The sequence below is a fragment of the Oryctolagus cuniculus genome, chromosome 11 (assembly GCF_964237555.1).
Source record: "Oryctolagus cuniculus chromosome 11, mOryCun1.1, whole genome shotgun sequence".
NCBI classification, from domain to species: domain Eukaryota; kingdom Metazoa; phylum Chordata; class Mammalia; order Lagomorpha; family Leporidae; genus Oryctolagus; species Oryctolagus cuniculus.
In genome coordinates this window covers 14,224,903-14,248,709 of record NC_091442.1, presented here as the reverse complement: position 1 = coordinate 14,248,709, position 23,807 = coordinate 14,224,903, and the positions used below count along the sequence as shown (strand labels likewise).

General features: G+C 56.6%; 1 protein-coding gene across 7 annotated transcripts; it reads left to right on the top strand.

Moving 5' to 3' along the window:
- The first annotated feature begins 854 nt into the window (after positions 1-854).
- Positions 855-23,412, top strand: PABPC1L (poly(A) binding protein cytoplasmic 1 like). Of its 7 annotated transcripts, none has more exons than XM_051845003.2 (14): positions 855-1,815; positions 3,660-3,853; positions 7,748-7,863; positions 10,295-10,434; positions 10,606-10,700; positions 12,971-13,108; positions 15,055-15,150; positions 17,140-17,406; positions 18,128-18,218; positions 18,755-18,883; positions 20,092-20,201; positions 21,669-21,762; positions 22,887-23,017; positions 23,339-23,412. In XM_051845003.2, the coding sequence occupies exons 1-14, from the start codon at positions 1,623-1,625 to the stop codon at positions 23,405-23,407; spliced, it is 1,863 nt and encodes a 620-aa protein (XP_051700963.1). In that variant the 5' UTR covers positions 855-1,622; the 3' UTR covers positions 23,408-23,412. The 7 variants fall into 7 exon arrangements, 5 of the variants coding, with proteins under 5 accessions (XP_051700963.1, XP_051700962.1, XP_051700964.1 ...); XM_051845002.2 differs by having other exon boundaries at positions 21,639-21,762; XM_051845004.2 differs by lacking the exon at positions 21,669-21,762.
- The last annotated feature ends 395 nt before the right edge of the window (positions 23,413-23,807 follow it).

The window sequence follows — 23,807 nt, the reverse complement described above, 5'->3', positions numbered from 1 at the left end:
TTCTCTCCTTCCACAACAAACCATCAAGGTGTTCGGTCACCTTTTATGGCTCGTAAGATTCAGTGTGGGAAGTTAATTATTTTATAATCGTATCTGAGGTGGAGAGTTCTCCTGTCCACTTGTTGACTCCCTAACTACCTGGAACAGCCAGGGCTAGGCCAGGTAGAAGCTAAGAGCCTGGAACACAATCCGAATCTCCCATGTGAGTGGCAGGGACCCTCACCTACTGGCTCCAGGGTGCACATTAACAGGAAGTTGGAATGGGAGATGGAACTGGGACCCAAACTTAGGCACTCCCATAACAGGTATCCCAGCTGCTGGCTAACCAGCCAGGCCGAACTCCTGTCCTTTCCCTTTTCAAGACAGAACAGTCAGCTACAGCCAAGCCTTGTGATTCCATCAGCCTTGGCCATGTCCATGCATGGACCTGCGCTGTTGGTAGCCGGCAGTGGTTTCCCCATGGGACTTGCCCCCCCTCTGAAAACAGCCACTCCCCTCCCCCAAGGAGAGAAATCAACATAGAGGGGATTTTTTAAGACATGTATTTGAAAGTTAGGGGGATACAGAGTGAGTTTCCATTTGCTTGTTCAATCTCCAAGTGGCTGCATCAGCCAGGGCTGGGCCAGGCCAGAGCTTCTTCCGGATCTCCCTCGTGGGTGGCAGGGACCTAAGCATTTAGGCCATCCCCTTCTGCTTGGCTGGATTGAAGAGGGGTGGTCAGGACTCAACCGGCTTCCCAGGCAGGGTCTCATGGGCTTCCTCGAGGGGTGTTCAAAGCTCATTTCTAAAACTGGTTGGTGCGTCCTTGCCCTTGTGAGGCTGGAGAGCCAGACCAAGTCTTCCCGTCAAAGGCACACCCAGGCAAAGGTCAGCTGGAGCCTGCCGGCTCTGTTGGGGCAGGGAAGCCAGTTTCCATGGGAAGCAAGGGCTTGGGATTGTTATAAAGTGGCCTGCGTCCCAAACCGATTGAGGCTGTACGCTCCGACTGAGCCTCGTTGCTCCGTCGGAGGCTACCCGCTTTGCCTTGCTCTGCTGTTCCACACCGGCTGGGACCCGGGTCGCTTGGTGGCCCAGGTGGAATGGCTTAGTCCACAATAAGGTGGATGCGGTCCCGACAGTGCAAGAGCCAGTGTCGTGGCGGCCCTTCGTGGCCTCCCGTTCTCCCGCGGAGCCCTCAGCAAGGCCGGGTCGGTCCTCCGAGCGCACGGGTGGGACTGGGTCAGGCGGTGCTGAGGACGACTCCCGGGGGGCAGCGTGTCTGTGAGCTCCTGTGCAATCCTTGGCAAGAGACGCTGTCCGTCTTTGTAGAGACGGACGACGGGGCCTTGGCGGAACGGTCCCTGCGGAGATGAGAGCAGCCGCGGGGAGCGCCGAGCCGGGCTGCCGGCGGCGGGGTCGCGGTTGTCCCACCTGCGGCTTCTGATCGCTGAGGGCGCCCAGGTGAGCCGCGCGCCGCGGTTGCTGCGCAGGCCCCGGGCGGTAAAGGGAAGGCGCGGGCGGGCGCTCGCGAGCGGAGGGACCGGCGTCCGCGCCGCCGCTTGCCAGGCTCCCGCCCCGGAGAGCGCGGGGCCGCCCGCTGGATCCGCTCCTCGTTGTCCCCGCAGCCCCGGCCCCTGCCCACCATGAACGCCGGCGGCTCGGGTTACCCACTCGCCTCGCTCTACGTGGGCGACCTGCACCCCGATGTGACTGAGGCCATGCTCTACGACACCTTCTCGCCCGCCGGCCCCATCCTGTCCATCCGCGTGTGCCGCGACGTGGCCACCCGGCGCTCGCTGGGCTATGCCTACATCAACTTCCAGCAGCCGGCAGACGGTGAGCCCGCCCGGGGGGGGGGGGGTGCCTCCAGCGCGGCCACCGGCCACTTGCAGCCAGGGAAACAGGCCCAGAGAGATCCAGGGCGTTGGAGCCCCGAGGCAGGAACTGGCCGTTACCGTGTGGTTTGCTGGTATTTTGCTCCACTTTACCAAGGGGGCAGATTAAGGCCGAGAGAAAACAGCAAAGGGCTTTGGGATCAGGCACACCACGGACAGAAACCCAGCAGCTGTGTGACTTTGAGCCAGTTGCTCAGCCCCTCTGGGCCTCAGTTGCCTTCTGGAAGGGGGCAGGGGAGGGTCTTCCGTGCTTTCTAGAGCAGCGTGAGGCTGAGAGATTCCCAGCACCTGGGGAAGAGGCTCCGGGCGCAGCTGGTGAGCCGGGCAGGTGTGAGGTCTGCGGCCGCAAAGCTGCGCCCCCAGTGTCCAAGGCGCGGGCTGGCTCTGAGTGGTCGCGTGAGGGATGGGCTTGGCACACGCGCGTGTCTGGGCGTTTCTGAGAAGAGTAGAGACAGTAAAAATGAAAAGCCCCGGATTCGGGATGTTAGCCGTGCAGCTCTTCACCCGTGAAATGGGCCTACGGCTTATCCTCCCAAAGCCGGGGGGAAGCTGGGGACTCTTACGTGACCACCTAAGAGGAATACCCGTGGCTGCCCTGGTCGGAAACCACCCAAGACGGTCTGTCCCAGCCAAGTTCAAGCGAGGGAGTCCTTGCCCCAGGTGTTCTGGGTGGGAGGGGAAGGTCCCCTGTGTGTGAGGCCCAGCTAGATTCCCGGGCGCCCCCCTCCCCGTCTTTCCCCAGGCCCTGCCCTTTTTGCGACTTCATGGGGCGGGGGGAGGCTTTGGCTGTGGCTGTGGCTGCTCAGGCGAGAGGGGGACCCAGGCTCCCGGACACTGGCTGCACGCTGCTCCCCACAGCCCTGCTCTGCCCTGGAACTCAGCAGGGGACACGGCACAGCATGTTAGCTGGGGGAGGGGCTGGACCAAGGCAGTGGCAGGAGGGTGGGCACCAGGCAGGTGCCGCGTACAAGCAAGGCACCTTGTGGACTTTACTGAGTTTTGAGTTTGCCCAACAAGCCGGAGGTAGGTGTGGGGACGCCGGTGGTATCATCATCATCCCCACTTTATAGCTGAGGCTCAGGTGACGGGCGCTTCCCTCCCAGCCAGACTGCTCGGCGTGGAATCTCACCCGGCTGTTCGGCACCTCCGGGCTTCAGTGTCTCTGCCTGCTGCCACCTCATGGGGGGCAGTCCCCTTTACGCTCTGGTCTGCCCAGCGTGCACCTGGCTCTGCCACTGACCTTTCACTTTTCTTAAGATTGGTTTATTTGAAAAGCAGAGTTGCAGAGAGATAGGGAGAGACGGAAAGACCTTCCATTCGCTGGTTCATGCCCCAAATGGCTGCAATGGCCAGGGCTGGGCCAGACGCAAGCCAGCAGCCTGGGACATTCCCCAGGTGCATTAGCAGGGAGCTGGATTAGAGTGGAGCAGCCAGGACACAAACGGGTGCTCATATGGGATGCCAGCATGGCAGGGAGAGGCTTCAACCTGTTTATCACGCTGGCCCCAACCTTTCACTGTTTTGCCCCAACCTTTCACCATTTTGAGCCTCAATTTTCCCATCTGTACAATGGGGCTACCATGAGGTGTGGGGTGATACCCTAACTGGAAGGTGGGAGGAGCATCACACACATTGGTCTCAGGTTATCCCTCCTGAGCCTTCAGGCCTCTCTCAGGTGCAATTCTGACAATGACCTCTTTTGTTCTGGCTCTCCGTGAGGCCCCTTGAGCATTCAGGGTGAGGAAATCCCCTAAACTTGCGCCGCTCTCTCATCCCCTGGTGCAGCGGAGCGCGCCCTGGACACCATGAACTTTGAGGTGATCAAGGGCCAGCCCATCCGCATCATGTGGTCCCAGCGAGACCCGGGGCTGCGCAAGTCAGGCGTGGGCAACGTCTTCATCAAGAACCTGGAGGACTCCATCGACAACAAGGCTCTGTATGACACCTTCTCCACCTTCGGGAACATCCTCTCCTGCAAGGTGGGCGTGGCTCTCGGGGCGGGTGGGGGACCCCGATGCCCAGCTGCGCTGCACTTTGCAGGCCACCGGGCCCTCCGAGTGCTCGGGCAGCTGTCCTCTCTCTCGCTTGTATCTCGCTAGAACCTTCCGAGCGTCCCTGGGTAGCTGTCCACTCCCGCTGTGTAACCACCCCTACACTTGGGAGCTGTCAACAAGAGCCCCTTGGCCAGCACAGAGCACCCGGGCAGTTCTGCTCTTCCCTGGGCTCTCTTCTGTGCCTGTGGAGAGCTCCCAGGGCCCAGGAGAGCATAGCCAGCCGGCGACCGGAACGTCTCTGCTTTCCTCTGTGGCCTGTGGTCCTCCGGCTGGCTGGCCCAGGCCGTTCTCCGGGCACTGGCTGCATCTCAGGGAGCAGAGTGGATGCTCACAGACCCGGCCCAGCACTGCTTCCTCTGCGTTCCATTGGCCAAAGCAAGACCAGCCATGTTCTGAGTGACAGGGCAGTAGGCATTATAGGGCTGTCTTTGTTTTGTTTTGTTTTTAAACTTTTTTTTTTTTTTTATTGAAAGGCGGAGTTAGAGAGAAAGAGATCTTCCATCCATTCCATCCACTAGTTCACTCCTCAGATGGCTGCAATTTCTGGATCTGGGCCGATCTGAAGCCAGGGTCCAGGAACTTCTTCCAGGTCTCCCATGTGGGTCCAATCACTTAGTCCATCTTCTTTCCCAGACGCTTTTTTTTTTTTTTTTAAGATTTATTTATTTTAAAGGGAGAGTTATAGAGAGTCAGAGATCTTCCATCTGCTGGTTCACTCCCCAAATGGCCACAACGGCCAGAGCTGGACCAATCCAAAGCCAGGAGCCAGCAGCTTCTTCTGGGTCTCCCAATGGGTGCAGGGGCCCAAGGACTTGAGCCATCTTCTGCTTTACCAGGCCACAGCAGAGAGCTGGATCAGAAGTGGAGCAGCGGGGGCTAGAACCGGTACCCATATGGGATGCCAGCAGTGCAGGCGGTGGCTTTACCCGCTACGCCACAGGGCTGGCCCCTGTATTGTTCAAGATTGCTTTATACTAGGATGTAAGTTCCAGGAAAGGAGGATCTTGTGTGTAGTCGCCATTGAACAGTGGTCCCTAGCATAAGGGTGTTGAACAAGTGAGCTGTTACCATTGGAGAAGGCTCTGCTCACGTCTCTGGGCGCACGGGGAGGTTGAGGGCCAGGGTCAGTGTGTCCTGTCCAGAGGGCTCAGACTGCAGTGCACCGACCCTGGATTTGGGGAGGGTAGCAGGTCAGTTACCCTGCAGCCTTTGCAGCGGCCGCCGTCTGGGGAGAATGGGAGGAGTCATGGTGGCCGCTGGGTCAGGGCTCTGTGCTGCTCTGTGCCGGGCAGCCCTCAAGTTCTCATCCGGGCCACACAGCTCCCTGTGAATGAGGGGCTGGCCCAGTGCTTGGAGGGAAAGACCGAGGCTCGAGGAGGCGCAGTAAGGAGCTAAGGGTCCTCCATGATGGAGACGGCGCTTTCCTGCCTCGGACCATCAGTGGAGGAAAGAGTCTTAAGTTTGAGATAAGTTCTTGTAATAACAGCAGGTGTATCAAACGCTACTTAAAGGGTGCTGTTTTATACGTTACCCAACCAAATAGAGTTCTCCACCTGAGTCCCTTAAGACATCAATAGGAGAATCCCCAAGCTGCATTTGACAACGGAGGGTCTCAGAGCGGGTTGGAGTCCCTTGTCCACAGTGGTGTGTTACAAGGGGGTGGCAGGCTCATGGCAGGGCCAGAATTTTTTTTTTTTTTTTCTTTTTAATTCATCATCTTTAGACTTAAGGAGCTCACAGGGAGAGAGGGCTGAGGCAGGCTAGGGTTCCTTGGCTCCTGTGCCTGGAGGCAGGCTCAGCCCCAGAAAACACAAAGGGAAACATAGTGGTGTGTGTGTGTGTGTGTGTGCAGTTAGCAGATCTGGTCTTGAACTTGAAGGGTGGGAAAGTGATGATCCTTGGGAACAGGAGCAGCAGGAAGAAGGCTGTGGCTGAGAGAGGCCTGGAGGCCCAGCGGGGCAGCCCGGCCCGGGGCTCACGGTTGGGAGGGAAGGGAAGCTGGGAAAAGGCCGTTGAGAGCCAGGGCCTGAGGCGGCAGACTTGACGGCTCAGAAGAAGCTGACTTCCCCGGGAGCAGTTAAGTCTCGATCCCTTCTCCAGGCTGCGAGTCTCCTCTTGGCCACTGGGGGTTGAGGACGGGGGTCTGCATGTCTCGGGTGAGTCTCTGCAGGCCCAGCGAGACCCTGTGTGGGCCTGGTCGGAAACAAGGCATCCCGGAGCTCTCGGGCTGCTTGGAGGTGGTGATGCTTGTGGGAAGAGCCAGCAGTTGGGCTCTGAGGGGGGAGGCAGAGTGACCCAGAGCCAGGGGCTCGGCAGACGCTTCTGTAGCACAATCGGAAGAACACTAGACTCGAGTCAGCCCAGGTGGCGCCAAGCCCCGCCCAGCCACTTAGCAGCACCCGCAGCTGGTCAGACCTTGGACTTCCGGGCCAAACAGCCTGGGTTCAAATCCTGCCTCTTTCACTTCCTGGCTGTGTGACTTTGGGCCAGTCGCTGTCTCTCTCCAGGCCTAGAGCTTACCTCCTAGGGTTGTATGTGTAACAACAAGAGATACAGCCCAGAAAAGGCTGCTGGCACACTGTTAAGCTCCTAAGTGATAAGTGGTAACTAACAGATTGCTTCTGCTTGCCGGTGGACCTTGGACAAGTCATTTCTTCCCATTTTCCCTCAGTGGCTCAGAGGTTAAGAATTTCCTGGAAGAGTTCCACTGGCAGATATAGGCATGTATGCCCTTCGCAGGTACTCGGGGACCCAGTTAATGTAGTTACATCTGAGTGGAGATGCTGTGTGCAGGGTTTGAGGGCGGCAGCAGGGTTTGCTGTGCAGGGCCCCCTGAAAGGCTCCGAATGCTGAGTTGTGAGTGGTAGAAGCCACTAGAGGTTAAATGAAAGGAGTTGGTCAGACTTTGAGAAAGAGCGCCCCAGTGGTTGGGGTGAGCTTGGGAGGCTGGGGTGCTCATCTGGGCAGAAAATGCCACTTGGCTGAGTTGGGGCGGAGCCATGGTCGCTTGAAATGAGGGTTGGGGTCTTAGTGCAAGTTCGACACGAGGGATGGCAACCCTGTGAACCAGAAAGGCTTGTCCTGTCCTCAAGCTGTGTCCTTGTAACTCGAGTTGGGAGGGTCGTAGGAATAGGATGTTTGTGCCTTGCAAAGAACAGACAGTTTGTTGTGAAGTAATTGGTAGTGTTTAACCAAGGTGGCAGGGAAGAAAGTGAGAAAGCAGGTGCCATCCCTTTCAGTCCTGGTCCCCTAAAGCAGTCATGAATGGGCTCCTGTGTCTGTTTTAAGTTTTCCCCTGTGTTGGGGGCGGGCATTTAGCACAGTGGTTGAGACGCCGCTGGGGACAGCCTCGTCCCATATCCGAGTGCTTGGGTTTGAGTCCAGCTTCCTGCTAATGCTCACCCAGGAGGCACCAGGTGAAGGCTCAAGTAGTTGGATCCCAGCTATCACATGGGAGACCCAGATAGAGTTCCTGGCTCCTGGCTTTGGCCTGTCCCAGCCCTGGCCACGGTGGCCATCTGGGGGAGTGATCCAGCAGATGGAAGATCTCGCTCGCTCGCTCGCTCTCTCTCTCTCTCTCTTTCTTTCTCTCCTCTGCCACTCTGCTGGTCTGTGGCATAGGTGAAAACTGTGTCCATTAAGTGGACACTCCCACCCCACCCCCAGTCCCACTTAATCTGCATTGCGCAAACGGATTGAGCTCATGTCTAAAACAGGGTGCTGTGTGATGTCGGGTTGTCTCCTGCATTGTCGCCTCTACCACTCTTTCCTGTCTGAACCCTCTCCCGGCCACCTCCCTGCCCTTCTCCCTGCGGCCAGGTGGTGTGCGACGAGCACGGCTCCCGGGGCTTCGGCTTCGTGCACTTTGAGACCCACGAGGCTGCGCAGCAGGCCATCCGCACCATGAACGGGATGCTGCTCAATGACCGCAAAGTGTGAGTGGGCGGCCCGGGACGGTCAGGGCCGCGGGGCGGGGGGAGGCGCCGCACCACCCCACCCCGTCTGGCGGGCCCTGGGCACCGGGCAGCCCTTCCTCCTCCAGGTGTGGCCACGGCCTCGGCGCCTCATCTCTCGGGAACTCTCCCGTGTGACCATGGAGCTGTTGGAGGAGCGTTCTGGGTAGAAAAAGCAGTGATGCTTTGAGATTGTAGAGGGAACAGCTAAGGCCAAATTATAACTGGACCAAATGATTTTTAGCTGTTCTTGTTTTCTCGGTATGGCTGTTACTTTTTTTCTTGAACCCTTTATCCCCCCCTCTGTTTTGTGGGATTTGGAAGCAGAAAGAAAAATAGGCATTTGCTTAGCCTACCATCTTCATATGGTTAGGTTCCATATCATCCCCACTTCACAGATGGGAACGTTGAGGTGCAGATGCTGATCTCTCTGGGAGCGTCTGCTCCTGGTGGTTCCCATCCCGAGCTTTGATTCTGCCCATCTCCAGCCGCGTGGTCAGTGCTGTGGGGTGAAGGTGGCTTGGAGCTGGGAGAGGTGCAGAGAGTCAGCTTGTCCAGGGTGTCTCAGCAGCGTCCTGTCCACCTGTCTGACCAGATCGCGGTGCCCTTGGCTAGTGGCACTTCACTCAGGATTGGCCTTGCCGCTCAGCTGTCTTCAGTTCCGGATGCCTGCTACGACCTGATGGAGCTGAATGTGCTGTGGGTGCCATCAGAATTTCTTAGGCTTGACTTGGGCTTAATCAGGGATACTTTCCTGGATGTGTTTTCATGGATTTGGAAAGTTTTTTTTTTTGTTTTTGTTTTTTTTTAAGATTTATTTATTTATTTGAAAGGCAGAATTACAGAGAGGAGAGGCAGAGAGAGAGAGAGGCAGAGAGAGAGAGGTCTTCCATCTGCTGGTTCACTCCCCAAATGGCTACAACGGCCAGAGCTGTGCTGATCCGGAGCCAGGAGCCAGGAGCTTCTTCCAGATCTCCCACGCAGGTGCAGGAGCCCAGGGATTTGGGCCATCTTCTACAGCTTTCCCAGGCCATAGCAGAGAGCTGGATCGGAAGTGCAGCAGCTGTGACTTGAACCGGCACCCAAATGGGATGCCGGCACTGCGGATGGCAGCTTTATGTCACTCTGCCAGCCCCGGGAAAGTGTGTGTGTGTGTGTGTGTGTTTTAAGATTTATTTATTTATTTGAAAGAGTTACACAGAGGAGGAGAGGCAGAGAGAGAGAGAGAGAGAGCGAGAGAGAGAGAGAGTGCGCGAGAGGGCAAGAGAGGGCTTCCATCTACTCGTTCACTCCACAGTTGGCTGCAATTGGCTGGAGCTGTGCCAATCTGAAACCAGGAGCCAGGAGCTTCCTCCGGGTCTTCCACGCAAGTGCAGGGCCCCAAGGAGTTGGGCTGTCTTCTGCTTTCCCAGGCCACAGCAGAGAGCTAGATTGGAAGTAGAGCGGACAGGATATGAACAGGCACCCATTTGGGATGCCAGCACTGCAGGCAGCGGCTTTACCCACTGTGCCACAATGCTGGCCCCAGGAAAGTAATTTTTAAAATAAATATTGCTGTGACTCTACACCCCCTTAGTGACACTGGTAGTGACTGTGTTGGATCACTTCTGCTTTTCCAGTGCACCCTAGGTTTGCCAAAGGAGTAAGCTCTGTGTCCTGAGTTTGATCCCCTATTAGAGGAATCAACATTGGGGGCCAGCGCCATGGCTCACTTGGTTAATCCTCTGCCTGTGGTGCCGGCATCCCATATGGGCGCCGGGTTCTAGTCCTGGTTGCTCCTCTTCCAGTCCAGGTCTCTGCTGTGGCCCAGGAGTGCAGTGGAGGATGGCCCAAGTGCTTGGGCCCTGCACCCGCATGGGAGACCAGGAGGAAGCACCTGGCTCCTGGCTTCAGATCAGCGTAGCTCTGACTGTGGTGGCCATTTTGGGGGTGAACCAGCAGAAGGAAGACCTTTCTCCTGTCTCTCTCTCTCTCTCTCTCTCTCTCTCTCTCTCTCTCTCTCTCTCACTATCTAACTCTGTCAAATAAATTTAAAAAAAGAAAAAAGAAGAAGAAGAATCAACACAGAGGCTCAGGGAGGTTGAGTAACAGGTCACACCAGCTACGGCAGAGCCCTTGTCTCTCTGACTTTCTGCCTGCACGCTCAGCTGCCTGGTGGACAGTCTTAGTTCTGCATGGGTTTGTCCCAGGAATGAAGTCTTGTCCCCACTCTTGCTGGGGACAAGCTTGGAACAAGGCATCTTGGCTGTTGGAGGTAGTGGACATTGGGTGGCTGCCGGGCCTCCTCGCGAGGGGCGTGGAAGCTGGTGAAAGGGCCCCAGTGGCCCAAGGGGTCTAGGGTTGCTGGGTGGGCCAGGGGTGGGCCGGGGTGGCCGGTGGCTGGCAGCTGCCTACCCTGCTGTTGCATCCGCAGCTTCGTCGGCCACTTCAAGTCCCGCCGGGAGCGGGAGGCGGAGCTGGGGGCACGGGCCCTGGAGTTCACCAACATCTACGTGAAGAACCTCCGGGCAGACGTGGATGAGCGGTGCCTGCAGGACCTCTTCTCCCAGTTTGGTGGGTGTGTTCCCCGAGGGAGGAGGGGCCCACTCTGTCTCCTCTTCTGCTCTCAGGTCTGGCAGGGAGGAGGGGCCCTCCCGGGGCTTCCTGAGGGCTTGTGCAAGGGGAGGCCCCCCCCCTCCGTGGGGCTACCCAGCCTCCCCCTTGAGCCAGCTTGGTGCTTCCCAGGAAAGATGCTGAGTGTGAAGGTGATGAGGGACAGCAGCGGCCACTCCCGGGGCTTTGGCTTCGTCAACTTTGAGAAGCACGAGGAAGCGCAGAAGGTAGGAGCCTCCCCGTTGCTCTGTTCCAGGGATCCAGGCCCAGGAAGGAGGCGATCAGGAGTAGGGGGCTCCAGCTGCCCGCAGAGGGGGAGGAAAGTCCCTCTCCGGCCTGGGCCGATGCGGGTGGAGAGTCCCTGGTGCGGGCTTGTGGTGCAGAGGCCAGAGCTTGTCCCCTGCCCACTTCTCATTAACACAGTGTCGGATCGCAAGTGCTGAGTCAGCATGCTCGCGGCTCTGACTTCTGCTGCGTTGTGTAGATAAAGTCAATGACAAACCCACGCGGAGGGGATCGGAGAGAAGTCGCAGGAGACGCAGGGTTCTGTGCGTCTGCCTTGGGGTCCGGCAGGCCGAGGCCAGTCAAGACAGCAGTGTTGGTCATGAGCGGAGCCCTCGCGGTTACCAGCTTGGATTCTCCTGTTCTGGGAATTCCAACGTGAAGTGAAGCGTGCGGATTATGCTGCTGGGCCATTTTGAAAGAATTATGCTTGCTGCTTGGTTCATGTGGACGTACACATAGAAGCCTCTATGCCTTAACAGATTACAAAATAATAACATTTCTCTAGCAGTTGTAGGTCCAAAGCAACACTAGGTGGAAGGCACAGTTTCTTTTTTAAAAGATTTATATATTGGCCAGCGCTGCGGCTCACTAGGCTAATCCTCCGCCTTGCGGCGCCGGCACACTGGGTTCTAGTCCCGGTTGGGGCGCCGGATTCTGTCCCGGTTGCCCCTCTTCCAGGCCAGCTCTCTGCTGTGGCCTGGGAGTGCAGTGGAGGATGGCCCAAGTGCTTGGGCCCTGCACCCCATGGGAGACCAGGAAAAGCACCTGGCTCCTGCCATCGGATCAGCATGGTGCACCGGCCGCAGTGCTTTCTCTCTCTCTCTCTCTCACTGTCCACTCTGCCTGTCAAAAAAAAAAAAAAAGATTTATATATTTATTTGAAAGAGTTATACAGAGAGAGGAGGAGAGGCAGAGAGAGAGAGAGAGAGAGAGAGAGAGAGAGAGAGGGAGAGGTGTCTTCCATCTGCTGGTTCACTCCCCAATGGCCACAACGGCCAGAGCTGCACTGCTCCTAAGCCAGGAGCCAGGAGTTTCTTCCAGGTCTCCCACGCGGGTACAGGAGCCCAAGGACTTGGGCCATCTTCCACTGCTTTCTCAGGCCACAGCAGAGAGCTGGATTGGAAGTGGAATAGCCAGGACTTGAACCAGCACCCCTGTGGCACTGCAGGCGGTGGCTTTATCCACTATGCCATAGCACTGGCCCCAAGGCACAGTTTCCCACCTGCCCCCACGTGTGCCCAGCCTCCCCGCTGTCATTACCATGGCCCCTCCCCGAGGGGCGTGCTTGTGCCAGTGGGTGAACTTACATGGACAGGTCATTGTCACACAGTGTGTCAATCACTCCTGGGCTCGCACCTGGTGTCGCCTGTTCTATAGGTTTGGACGAATGTAGGCACTGCTTTGGCATTGCCCTCCGAAGCCTCGGTGCTCTGCCTGCTCGTCCTCCCCATCCCCACCTCTGAGCTTTGGACCAGCCTGTAGTTATGCCCGTCCCAGACTGTCGCAGTTGGAGTCCTGCAGTGTGTAGCCTTCTCAGGTTGGCTGCTTTCACTTAATAATGTGCATTTTAAGTGGGGAATGTTTAAGCTGTGAATATACAAAACTTGGTGAGTTTCAATTTTGTTTTTCTCTTTTAAACTCTAAATTCGTGGTGTTACGTTACTTAGAACACTTTTTTTTTTTTTTAAGATTTATTTATTTATTTGAGAGAGAGAGTTGAGAGGGAGAGACAGAGACAGAGAGAGAGAGGTCTTCCATCCGCTGGCTCACTCCCCAAATGGCTACAACGGCCAGAGCTGCGCTGATCCAAAGCCAGGAGTCAGGAGCTTCTTCCAGGTCTCCCACATGAGTGCAGGGGCCCAAGGACTTGGGCCATCTTCTGCTGCTTTCCCAGCCCACAGCAGAGAGCTGGATCAGAAGTGGAGCAGCCGGGACTCAAACTGCTGCCCATATGGGATGCCAGAGTCCCACCGCGCCAGCCCCCAGTTTCATTTTTAAGATCAAGCCCTCAAATCTTTTCTCTGCATTCAGAACTTCCTCTGAAATGGTCAGGGTTTCAGTGGAGGCCTTTCTCTGGCGGCAGGTATTCGCAGCCTGCAAAGCTGCCTGATGTGCAGGGGGCCTCCCCGGCCCAGAAGATGGGGCTGGAGGCCAGGGCGGCAGCTGGAGCATACCTGGGTGGTTTCCAACACGCTGCCCTGCTGCCCCCCAGGCTGTGGACCACATGAACGGGAAGGAGGTGAGCGGGCGGCTGCTGTACGTGGGCCGCGCCCAGAAGCGGGCGGAGCGGCAGAATGAGCTGAAGCGCAAGTTCGAGCAGGTGAAGCAGGACCGGCTGCACCGCTACCAGGTGAGGCCAGGCCTTGGGGGTGGGGCCCCCCTGAAAGCGCCTGTGCCTGGCTCAGGGTGGGAGTCAGATGAGCACTGGGTGGTCTCCACTGCCTGGCCTGTGCCGGTGGGGAAACTGGATGCAACCCAAGTGCCCAGCCATGGCGGCGGGGGGGGGGTGTTGTTGACCTTGTGGTTGGAATAATCCTATGGTTGGGACAAGTTAGCATCCCTAGTCCCTGTCCACTCAGTACCAGCTGCATCCCCTAGTCACGGACGGTCACACATCCCACACGTTCTCAATGCCCCTAGAGGAAACCCTGCTGTGGGCTGAGAATAGTTAGGCCACATCCGTTACATCCAAATGTTGGAATGTGGTGTGGCCATTCAAATTGAGTTAGTGAACTTAATTAGTATGATAGTGTGGTGCCACTTAATCTTTTTTGGGATGGGAACCCCATCTAAAATTTTTTTTAAAGATTTATTTATTTGAAAGGCAAAGTTACAGAGAAGCAGAGAGAGAGAGAGAGAAATCTTCCATCTGCCTGTTCACTCCCCAAATGGCTGCAAAGGCCAGAGCTGGGCTAGGCCAAAGCCTGGAGCTTGGAGCTTCTTCTGGGTCTCCCACATGGGTACAGGGGCTCAAATACTTGGACCATCTCCTGCTGCTTTCCCAGATGCATTAGCAGGGAGCTGGATCAGAAATGGAGTAGCTGGCACCCATATGGGATGCTGGCACTGCAGGCAGCTGCTTTACCCACTACACCACAGCACTGGCCCCCTATCTAAAGTTTTTAGTAAGAGTTCTAGATCCCCTATTGATAGGTGTGTGTACCCTATATGATATGTGTATACGTGTACACACACACACACACACACACTCGGGTTTTCAATGAGGGGCTGGGGGACATTTGGCCATGCGTGGAATTTTCTGTTGTCACATGTTGGGGCTAGGGTGCTCCTGGCCTCAGTTGGCAAATACCCTACATTGCACAAGCAGTCTCCCCTAGCCCCCCAAAGAGCCCCCAAATCATGTAATCATGTTTGTTTGCTTTTTTTTGTTGTTGTTGTTGTTTTTTCATTTAGAATTTGCTCAGCACTGGTGCTGAGGCTGGGAAGCACTGGGGTGCACACACACACACAGGCTCTGTTGTGCACAGACATTTTCTAGGGTTTCTGGAAGCACGGAAGCAAAAGTCTCACCCTGCAACCTGAGAGCAAGCTGGCAAGTGGTACAGCCGTGCAGTCCCAGTTCTGTTGTCGCTCCCACTCATGTGTGCTTGGGAGGGCTGAGACGAGAAAGGCGTGGTTGTGAAGCGCCCTTTGCTGGGAGAGGAGCACTGGCCCCCATCTCAGCTGGCCCCCTCAGTCCCGTCTGCCCTTTGAGGCCTGGATGGCCTGGGACAATCGACTGGACCTGTTTGTGCTTCAAGTGGAGTCATTTGCGAAATAGGGACAAGAGTGACCTTCTCCTAGGCTTGTTGTAAGGATTAAAAATTAAAATGCGTAAAAGCGCTTAGAGAAGCACCTGGCACTGAGCAGGGTAAGACGCCGGGCTCCACAGCAGGCAGGCAGCGCCATGGCTGCTCGTCTTACACCCCGGGCCTGGTCCACATCCCGGCCTGTGAGCGGCTCTGCCGGCTGCTTCGCTGTGTCGGGTTCTCACCGAGTTCTGTGCTTCAGTCTGCTGTAGTCCCATCTATGAGCCATGAACTTCGGGGAGGCTGGGCAGAGGCTGGGACCCGCTCAGGTGGCTGAGAGCCACCAGGAGACTCCGGGGTGGTGGGTGCTGCCACTTCGGGGAGGTGAGCAGGTGTGCAGAGCGGTTGAGGCATGTGGGTGCTACAGGAGGCTGGACTGGCAGTGTTTCCAGTGCCCCCTGCGCCCTTGTTGGGCCCCTGACCTCCCCAAGGCAGTCTGGGGCGTGGAGGAGGCAAGAGGCAATGTAGTGACATCCCCTCCTTCCAGGGCGTGAACCTGTATGTGAAGAACCTGGATGACTCTATCGATGATGAGAAACTGAGGAAAGAGTTCTCTCCCTACGGAGTGATCACCAGTGCAAAGGTGAGGGCCACGGGCACCTCCAGGGGGTAGCCTGCCTTCTCGTCCTCTCGCCACCACCTGTGCCCCCCAACTTCGTCTCCAGCGGCTCCCAGGGAGCTGCTGCTGGGACTCCCTTTCAGGGCCCGGTCTGGCCCTGTGGGCGCTTGCAGTCCATCTGCAACCTGGGCTGGGCTGGAGGGGAGGAGGGTGGACCTGTGGTCCCAGGCATCCATCTGGACTTCCTGGGGCTCACTTTAACCTTGGTTACTGAGTGCCTGCTGTATGCCAGATTCCAGAAATGCATGTCTCAGTATTTCTGTTGACTTTGGTTGTCTGCTCTTTGCCAGGAACATAACCCTTCTGGGTCTGTTTTCCCAGCTGGAAAACAAGAGGGTTGGGCTGCATTGTTTGTCGGTCCTTCTTCCCCACGTGTTGAGCACCAACCCTGTTAGGCACCGAGATGTGACAGCTGGCCCCCAGCAGGTGTCGCAGAGCCTTGTGTGGATGAGGGCATTGAGCTTGCCGGACGGTTCTTAACTATCAAAGTTCAGGGTGCATCTGTGGGGGAGGGGCCTGGGCATGTTTCTAACGCAGGGCTCCCCGGGTGATTAAGATGACCCAGTGCCCATCCATTCACTGTGTTTCGAAGTTCTATGGGAAGCCTAGCGAGCTGTGCTCCGTGCCTCTGGTGTCTCATAGTCTAGAGAGCAAGTCAGAAGCATCAGTAACTCAAAGTTGGGGGCAGTACTGGGGGCAGAACTTGAGGAACCAGGAGGGTGGACTTCCTGGAAGAAGTGGTGGCAGCCAGCCTCCTCCGCCAGGGCTCTGAGACAGTAGACAGCCACAGGTGGGAGTGAGGACGCTGTCGGAGAGATTGGTGTGGGTGAGGGGCTGAGGCCCCCGTGCAGGATGTGATGGTTGAGGTCTTAGGAAGTGATCTAGAAGCTCTTTTGCCGTATGCAAAACATTCTGCAGGAAGCCCAGTGTTCCCGGGGCCGGGGGGGTGGGGGGGGTGGGCAGGCGCTAATGGTTTTTGGGCAAGGACCTTTTGAAAAACAGGACAGGAAGCCAGGGGACATGCAAATTAAGATCTCTACACTTGAGTAAGGACAGGAAGTGGCTGGTGCCTGGTGCCCAGCAGGTGCATGGGTGCTTGGTGTAGGCCAGGGCCTGAAAGCTGGTGTCTTAACCTCCATCCAACCGAGATCTAAATCCCAACCCTGCTGTCACCTTGCTGTAGGATGCGAGGTAAGTGACAGCCTCACACCCCATGCTGTGTTTACCTACCTGTAAAATGGGAGCATATGATATATTTTTGTTGCCCATATTCCTAACAGGAGGAAATGCTAATGGAAAATACAAGTGTCACTTTTTCCCACCCAAGTTCAACCAACCCCCAGCCTCCCTGAGGGGTCTGTGGGTAGCAGAGTGCTGTGGGGACATCCCTGAATCGGAAAAGTTTAAAAATAGCCCTAATCCTTACTGAGGTCTCGATCCTTGGCAAAGTCTAGAACCTTCAGTGCAGAGTGGATCTGATCCACTATTAGTGGAAAGAAAGGCGCAATGCAAATAAAGCGTAGAGTTCCGTTAATAGCACCGTGGTTAAAGGAGCCAAGATGATGTGGTAGCCTTGATCCACGCGTCACGTTCACCGCCAGCAGGGGAGGCTGGGACACAGAGAGACCACGCTTTGTACCGTTTTTGGAAGCCTCCTCTAAGTCTGCAGTTAGTGCCCAGTAATCAAGGTTGTTTTAAGGAAAAGGCTAAAAAGCTCTTCCCAACCTAAAGAACTTGGCTCAGAGCCTTGCACGGTGCCGAGGCTGAGCCGACGGTGTGCTGGGTGGGGGCTCTTGGTTTCCTTTCCTCGTGTATGTGTGTGTGGATCTGGCATGCAGTAGGCCTCAGCAAGCGCGGGGTCCCCGGCACGCTGGCCCTGGGGGAGGAGGGGAGCGCAGCCCCAGGGCGCCTCCTTCCCCGCCCCCAGCAACCCTTGTCTTGTCTTGCTTTTAGGTGATGACAGAGGGTGGCCACAGCAAGGGGTTTGGCTTTGTGTGTTTTTCCTCTCCAGAGGAGGCGACAAAGGCCGTGACGGAGATGAACGGGCGCATCGTGGGCACCAAGCCACTGTATGTGGCGCTGGCGCAGCGCAAGGAGGAGCGGAAGGCCATCCTGACCAACCAGTACATGCAGCGCCTCTCCACCGTGCGGGCCCTGGGCAGCCCCTTCCTGGGCTCCTTTCAGCAGCCCTCGCGCTACTTCCTGCCCGCTGTGCCCCAGGTGATGGCCTGCTCATGGCCCCGGCCACCCCCTCCCTGATGGCCAGGTAGAGCAGCAATCACAGGCTGAAAACGCACCAGGCAGGTTGTTTCTGGCACTTGCCTTAGTTTCCCCATCTGTAAAAGGGGGCGAGAGGTTTGCTGTCTAGCAGCCTTTCCCACATTTGTCGGTGCTGTGCTGACAAGACCCTGTGGCCAAATAAGTTTGGGAATTGCTGCATTGAGCCAAGGAAGCCTACATTTCTTTACCCATTAGCCCACCCTAAAGTGCCAACAGCTGTTAGGACTCTCTGACATGGGCACAGAGTGTATGGCTTTTCCCCGGCTCAGATAGTGGGGTTTTTGGTACCATTTTTGGTACCATCGTCCACGCCTGTTAATGTTCTCGGCACCATGGTTTGTGTTAGACCCTCGTGGGACGTACCGGAAGTGGAAAGATAAAAGCCACCACAGGCTATCAGATGGGGAACGGGCCCTCTCCTATTAGCAGTGGCTTAGGCTGGCGTGAGTTGGAGCAAGACTGTCACCGTTTCCCCAGGCATGTGGGCTAGCTCTGCTAAGGAGGGAAGGGCCTCATCAGAGAGCTTGTCCTGTAGGGGTCAGCGCCAGTGGCCATCCTGAGATGGGAGGGGAGGCTCCTGCCCCGTCTCCTCCCCTGATGACGCCGTTTCTCACCTCCCAGCTGCACAGCCCTTCATCCTAGGTCCCGTTCTCCCCTGCAGCCTCCAGCGCAGGCGGCGTATGCTGGCTCTGGCGCCGTGGCACCCATCCAGCCTGCCCCCAGGTGGTCGGCCCAGCCTCCACAACCTTCGTGTGAGTGCTCAGCCCCCTCCGCCTGGGGGTGTGGGCCGGGGGGTTAAGCCTGGTTCTGCCACTTCCCAGGGTGGGTCACTTCGCCTCTGTGGGCCCGTTTCCTCTCCAGCACGTGGGCCTGAGTGAGGTGTGCATAAAGCACCAGGCACAGCGGCAAGCCTGTGAAAGGTGTGCTGCATGGCCATTATCAAGTTCTCCCCCAAAGACGTCTGTTTGACGGCTCTGAAACTTCTTGCACAGCTGAGGAAGAGAGGCTCCTGGCTGTGTTGTTGATGAACAGCCCTTCCCAATGAGAGTCAAGTTCACTCACTGGAGTGGACGATCGGGGTGGGCACACATCTTGGGGTTATGGGCTGACACTAGTGGGCTTTGCCATGGTGAACTTCCACACTCCTCTGGGTGAATTCACGCCACTCCCAGCTGTGCCCTTTTCGATGCCCATCCCAGATGGCCTTGGAGCCTTCAGGGCCCATGGTCATGGTGCCACTCTGACTCTGCCCTCCAACCTTTTTCTTCCATGTTTTCTGTGTCACAAGTCACCTGTCCTCCAGCTGCCTCCACCGTGCGGCCACCAGGTGTGCCTCGGCGCCCCCGGGACCACATCAGCAGTGCCAGGCAGGCCTCCACCCAGGTGGCACGGCCGGTGCCTCCCACCCAAAGAGTGGGTGAGTGTGGGCAGGGCCATGAGGAAGGGGGGTGTGGGATGTTGGGACAAAGGCATGGTGCTATGGTTGTCACTGGGGTGAGAGTTGGGACTGGTTTCCATGGTGACCTTGCTGGACACCCTTTTAGTCATCCAGGCTGATATGTGTAGCAGAGTAGTTAGCATGGGCTCACCTGGAATCTAAAGTCGGGATGGAAACAGTGGCCCTGCGTTGTTGTGGGGATTAACCAGGGCCTGCATGCGTGTAGTAGGGACTGCAGCAGCTGGGAATGTATGAGGCTATCGACTTGGACTGAAGGCAAACACTTCTGTTGTTTCACTCAGTGGATCTTCCACATCCACTGTGTGCTGGCCCCATGCTTGGCACTGGGACATCTGGGTGAACGAGCCAGGCTCAGTCCCTGACATTAGGTTATTGCTGGGCCCTGACACCGCCGCTTTCTTTCTTTTCTTTTCTTTTCTTTTTTTTTTTAAAGATTTATTTATTTGAAAGTCAGAATTAGAGAAAATCTTCAATCCGCTGGTTCACTCCCCAGGTGGCTGCAACAGGCAGAGCTGGGCCAGGCCAAAACCAAGAGCTAGGAGCTTTATCCAGGTCTCCCATGTGGGTGCAGGGCCCAAGCACCTGGGCCATCTGCTGCTGCTTTCCCAGGCTATTAGCAGGGAGCTGGATGGGAAGTGGAGCAGCTGGGACTTGGACAGGCACCCACGTGGGATGCCGGTGCTGCAGACTTTATCTGCTACGCCACAGTGCTGGCCCCTGCTTTCTTTTTATTGTAGTCAATTAACATAAAACTTCAGGTTGTAGCATGTCAGTCTCCTTCCCCTTCCATGCTGAATGATATCCCGTCATCTGGATATCCCACGTGGTGCTACCTGTCCATCCGAGGATGGGGTTCCTGGGTTGCGTCCACTCCCTGGCTGTTGTGAGTAGCGGTACTGGATACAGATCTTTTTGAGACCCTGCTTTTGATTCTTTTTGGTCTATACCCAGAAGTGCAATTTTTGGATCATATGGTCATTTTATTTTTAATTTTTTTGAGTTTTTTTTTTTTTCCTATACTGGCTACACCACCTGCTATTCCCACCAAGAGTGTACCAAGTCTCCCATTTCTCCACCTCCTTGTCAATGCTTGTTTTTGGTTTTGGTTTTGTTTGTTTTCAGTTGGTTTTGAGAGTAGCCATTCCAAGCTTGCCTGTCTTTTGCAGCCAACATTGGTACCCAGACCACAGGACCCAGCGGGACGGGATGCCCTATCGCAGGCCGGCCTCTCCTGCCGTACCGATGCCCTTCAGGGGGCCACCACAGCCAGCCTATGGTAAGGCTGACCCCACGGGCTGTGGAGGCTGGGCTCCGGCAGTCCTGGCTCACAACCTTGGCTACAGTGTTAGCCCTATGGGTCTTGGTTTTCTCTTGTGAACTTTCATTTATTAAGGTCTGCAGCTTCTAAGAGGCTAGTGGAGGGGGAGAGGGCCAGGGTCACAGACAGAGTGAGACAGAGAGAAAGGTCTTCCTTTCGTTGCTTCACTCCCCAGATGGCTGCAATGGCCGGAGCTGCGCTGATCTGAAGCCAGGAGCCAGGAACTTCTTCCTGATGCGGGTGCAGGGGCCCAAGTGCTTGGGCCGTCCTCTACTGCTTTCCCAGGCCATAGCAGAGAGCTGGATTGCAAGAGGGGCAGCCAGGACTAGAACCTTCACCCATATGGGATGCCAGCGCTGCAGGTGGAGGATTAACCTACTGTGCCACAACGCCAGCCCCAGGGTCGCATTCTGTGTACTAATTAATTATGATTTACTTTGCCTGGGTTATTGCCAACATGAACTTAAATTTCTGTAGTATCTGTGCTGAGCAGCCAGGAAAGGAATTCCAGGAATATGCTCAGTATTAAAGGGCATGATGGGTCTTCAAAACAGAACTGAAAATATCTACAATTCAATGTGAGGCTCTGGATTTATTTCCCTCTCAGGGTCAGCCTTGTGCTATCTTGTCTAAAAGTGCAGTGGGTCTAGATCACACTATTTCTTGCAAAAGGAGAGTAGTCTTTTAAGCAGTAAACATGCTTTAAAAGTTACCAAGATGTTGGCCGGCGCGGCGGCTCACTAGGCTAATCCTCCGCCTTGCGGCGCCGGCACCCCGGGTTCTAGTCCCAGTTGGGGCACTCAATTCTGTCCCGGTTGCCCCTCTTCCAAGCCAGCCCTCTGCTGTGGCCTGGGAGTGCAGTGGAGGATGGCCCAAGTCTTTGGGCCCTGCACCTGCATGGGAGACCACGAAAAGCACCTGGCTCCTGGCTTCGGATCAGTGCAATGCGCCGGCCGCAGCGCGCCGGCCGCGGTGGCCATTGGAGGGTGAACCAACAGCAAAGGAAGACCTTTCTCTCTCTCTCTCTCTCTCACTGTCCACTCTGCCTGTCAAAAAATAAAAAAATAAAGTTACCAAGATGTGAGAGGCACAGACGTGTGCTGGGGATGTGTCCGTCAAGTTTGACTTGGCCAACGGTGCTTGGGGGGGGGGGCACCAAGTGATTGAAGGGGTGACGTGTAGCTTTTGCTTGGTGAAGTTCGTCAGGGGAACGTCATGGCAGCGCAGCAAACGTCCGAGAGAGCATCACTTTGTCTTCTGGTCCACTGTACCCTTGTTCGGGACTCCGCCCCACCTCAGTGTCCAGAACTGGGCCCTGCTTCCCTTTTGCAAAACCTTCCTAGAGGCCTGGTGCCCACCTGGCACAGTGTTCGAGGCCTTCCTTGCCTCTGTTAGCTAAGGGCTGCGTCCCGGCCCCGTGTGCAGCTCCAGGAGCCCGCTGTGCACGTCCCCGGCCAGGAGCCCCTGACTGCGTCCATGCTGGCTGCGGCGCCCCTGCACGAGCAGAAGCAGATGATTGGTGAGTACCTGGTCCTGAGCTCTGGAACAGAGAGGGCTGGGAGCGTGGGCTGGGTCCAGCTTCGTTGCTGACCAGCCTGCTGGTTGACCTTGCCTAAGCCACCTCTCCTATCTAGGTTAGGTTGCTTCCAGCTCTGCTAATCTGTGACTTAGGTGGGAGACACGCGGATGTGGGAGATCAGGGGCCAGGGCAGGAGTAAGGGCTGGGAAACAGCCTGTTCCCCACACCTCTCCTCAGCAGAGGCAGCTCTTGCAAATGTCCCTGGCCGCCCAGTGTCCACTGCAGGGAGGTGGGAGATGTCCGTGTGTTGGGAAAACATGTTCTTCCCCACAGACTCTGAATTCCTTGTGTGGTTCTTCTCCATCACTGCTGTCCAGGGCAGGCCCTGCAAAACGATGCCCCTAATTGTTGAATGAATGAGCAAACTTGTTCCTGGTTGGCTGCTTCTTTACTTCACAAGCAAGATCTCGAGACCCTTCCCTGAAGGCCCCCGTGGCCAGCACCCTGTCACTTTGTTGGCTGACCTTGGGTTTGCACCCTGTCCCCAGACGCATCCCAAATGTACTTCGTGGAGGCAGAAGGGCTTTGTTAGCAGTGTCCTGTAAACGCTGCCACTTCCCACAAGGGAAGACCCCTTCTGCCCCCGACTTGGGGCAGTCCATCCTGGCTGGGCCCTCCACTCACTGCCAAGGTGGGCTGACCACCGATAAAGCAAGGCCGTCGCTAGAAACACCTGGTGGTGGCAGGTGGATTTATCCCCCGCCCCAGTCTCGTTCCGTCAGGTACTTCCATACGTATGCTTCCAGCTCTTTCTCACATAACACACAAAAGCAGTTTGTAAACAGTGACCAACTTGGTTTCGGCCCCTATGCTGCAGATTGCCTCACACTTGACAGGTCTGACTCTTCAAACGGCCCTCTAAGGCAGGGTCCGCTACGCTCACCTTCCTGTTGGGAAAAGAGGCTTGGAGCCAGTTAAGGTTAAGGGACACAGCCCGCGAGGAGCAGTTCTGGAACAAGAACTCGGCTGTCCTCACTGCCGTGCCCCGTGTCGCCGGCCCTGGGGTGCTGGTGTTCCGAGCCAGGCGTGTTTGCACAGAAACCACCAGAGGTTGTTCCCCGCAGGGGAGCGTCTCTACCCCCTCATCCACAACGTCCACAAGCAGCTGGCTGCCAAGATCACGGGCATGCTGCTGGAGATTGACAACTCGGAGCTGCTGCTCATGCTGGAGTCTCCGGAGTCCCTCCACGCCAAGGTAGGTGGAGCCCGGGGGCTCTCCTGGAGCAGCCAGTAGGCAGCTGCTGCACACTGCCAGTCATCTTGCCAATACTTGGATGAACCTCAGTGCGGGAGAGGGGCTTTAAGGGTTGGCGGCTGCAGCCCCTCCACCGCCTACAGGGCTGCGTAGCTCTCAGGCGAGCCGTGTCTGCCTCGGTGTCGGGGTGAAGGCTTTGTGGCTGCCCCACAGTGCAGCCCTGTTTTGAGGAGGAGGATCCTTGCCTCTCACGTGCTGAGTCAGGGGGAGGTCAAGGCCCTTCAGGCCCCTGTGCGAAGCCCCTCCCCTTGTGTCCCACAGATAGAAGAGGCGGTGGCAGTGTTGCAGGCCCACCAGGCCGCGGAGCAGCCCAAGGTGTTCACGCACTGAAGCCAGGTGGGTGGGAGGGTGACGGAGCAGCGGAGCCCGGGAGCGGCTCTGCAGACCTGGGCAGGGCCTTTCCCACGCCACTGAGAACCCTGCCGTGCCTCAGCTCTCCCTGAGGCCCTTCCAGGGTGGAGCCTCCAAGAAGGTATGGGAATCGGGAGAGGATCAACTGTGCAGTTGGCACAGGTGTGGACGACCACAGTGTAGAGAGGAGGTGCTCTCTGGCCAGCTGCCTGGCTGGGATTCCTTTGGGTTCTGCCTGCCTGAAGGCCTGGGCTACTCGATCTTCTTGGGAGACCAGGTGACTGCCATGCTTTAAAAACGTGTATTCTTTTTCCCTTTCATCCCTAGAAAATGGAATCTTCATTCTCAGGGCTGCCAAGAGAACAGTGGTTCCTGCTCT

Excerpts from the sequence above, each read along its gene's own strand:
- PABPC1L (XM_051845002.2), top strand. The coding sequence starts at position 1,623 with ATGAACGCCGGCGGCTCGGGTTACCCACTCGCCTCGCTCTACGTGGGC. Across the intron at positions 10,701-12,970 it reads AGCACGAGGAAGCGCAGAAG|GCTGTGGACCACATGAACGG; the intron begins GTAGGAGCCTCC and ends GCTGCCCCCCAG. Across the intron at positions 15,151-17,139 it reads GAGTGATCACCAGTGCAAAG|GTGATGACAGAGGGTGGCCA; the intron begins GTGAGGGCCACG and ends TCTTGCTTTTAG.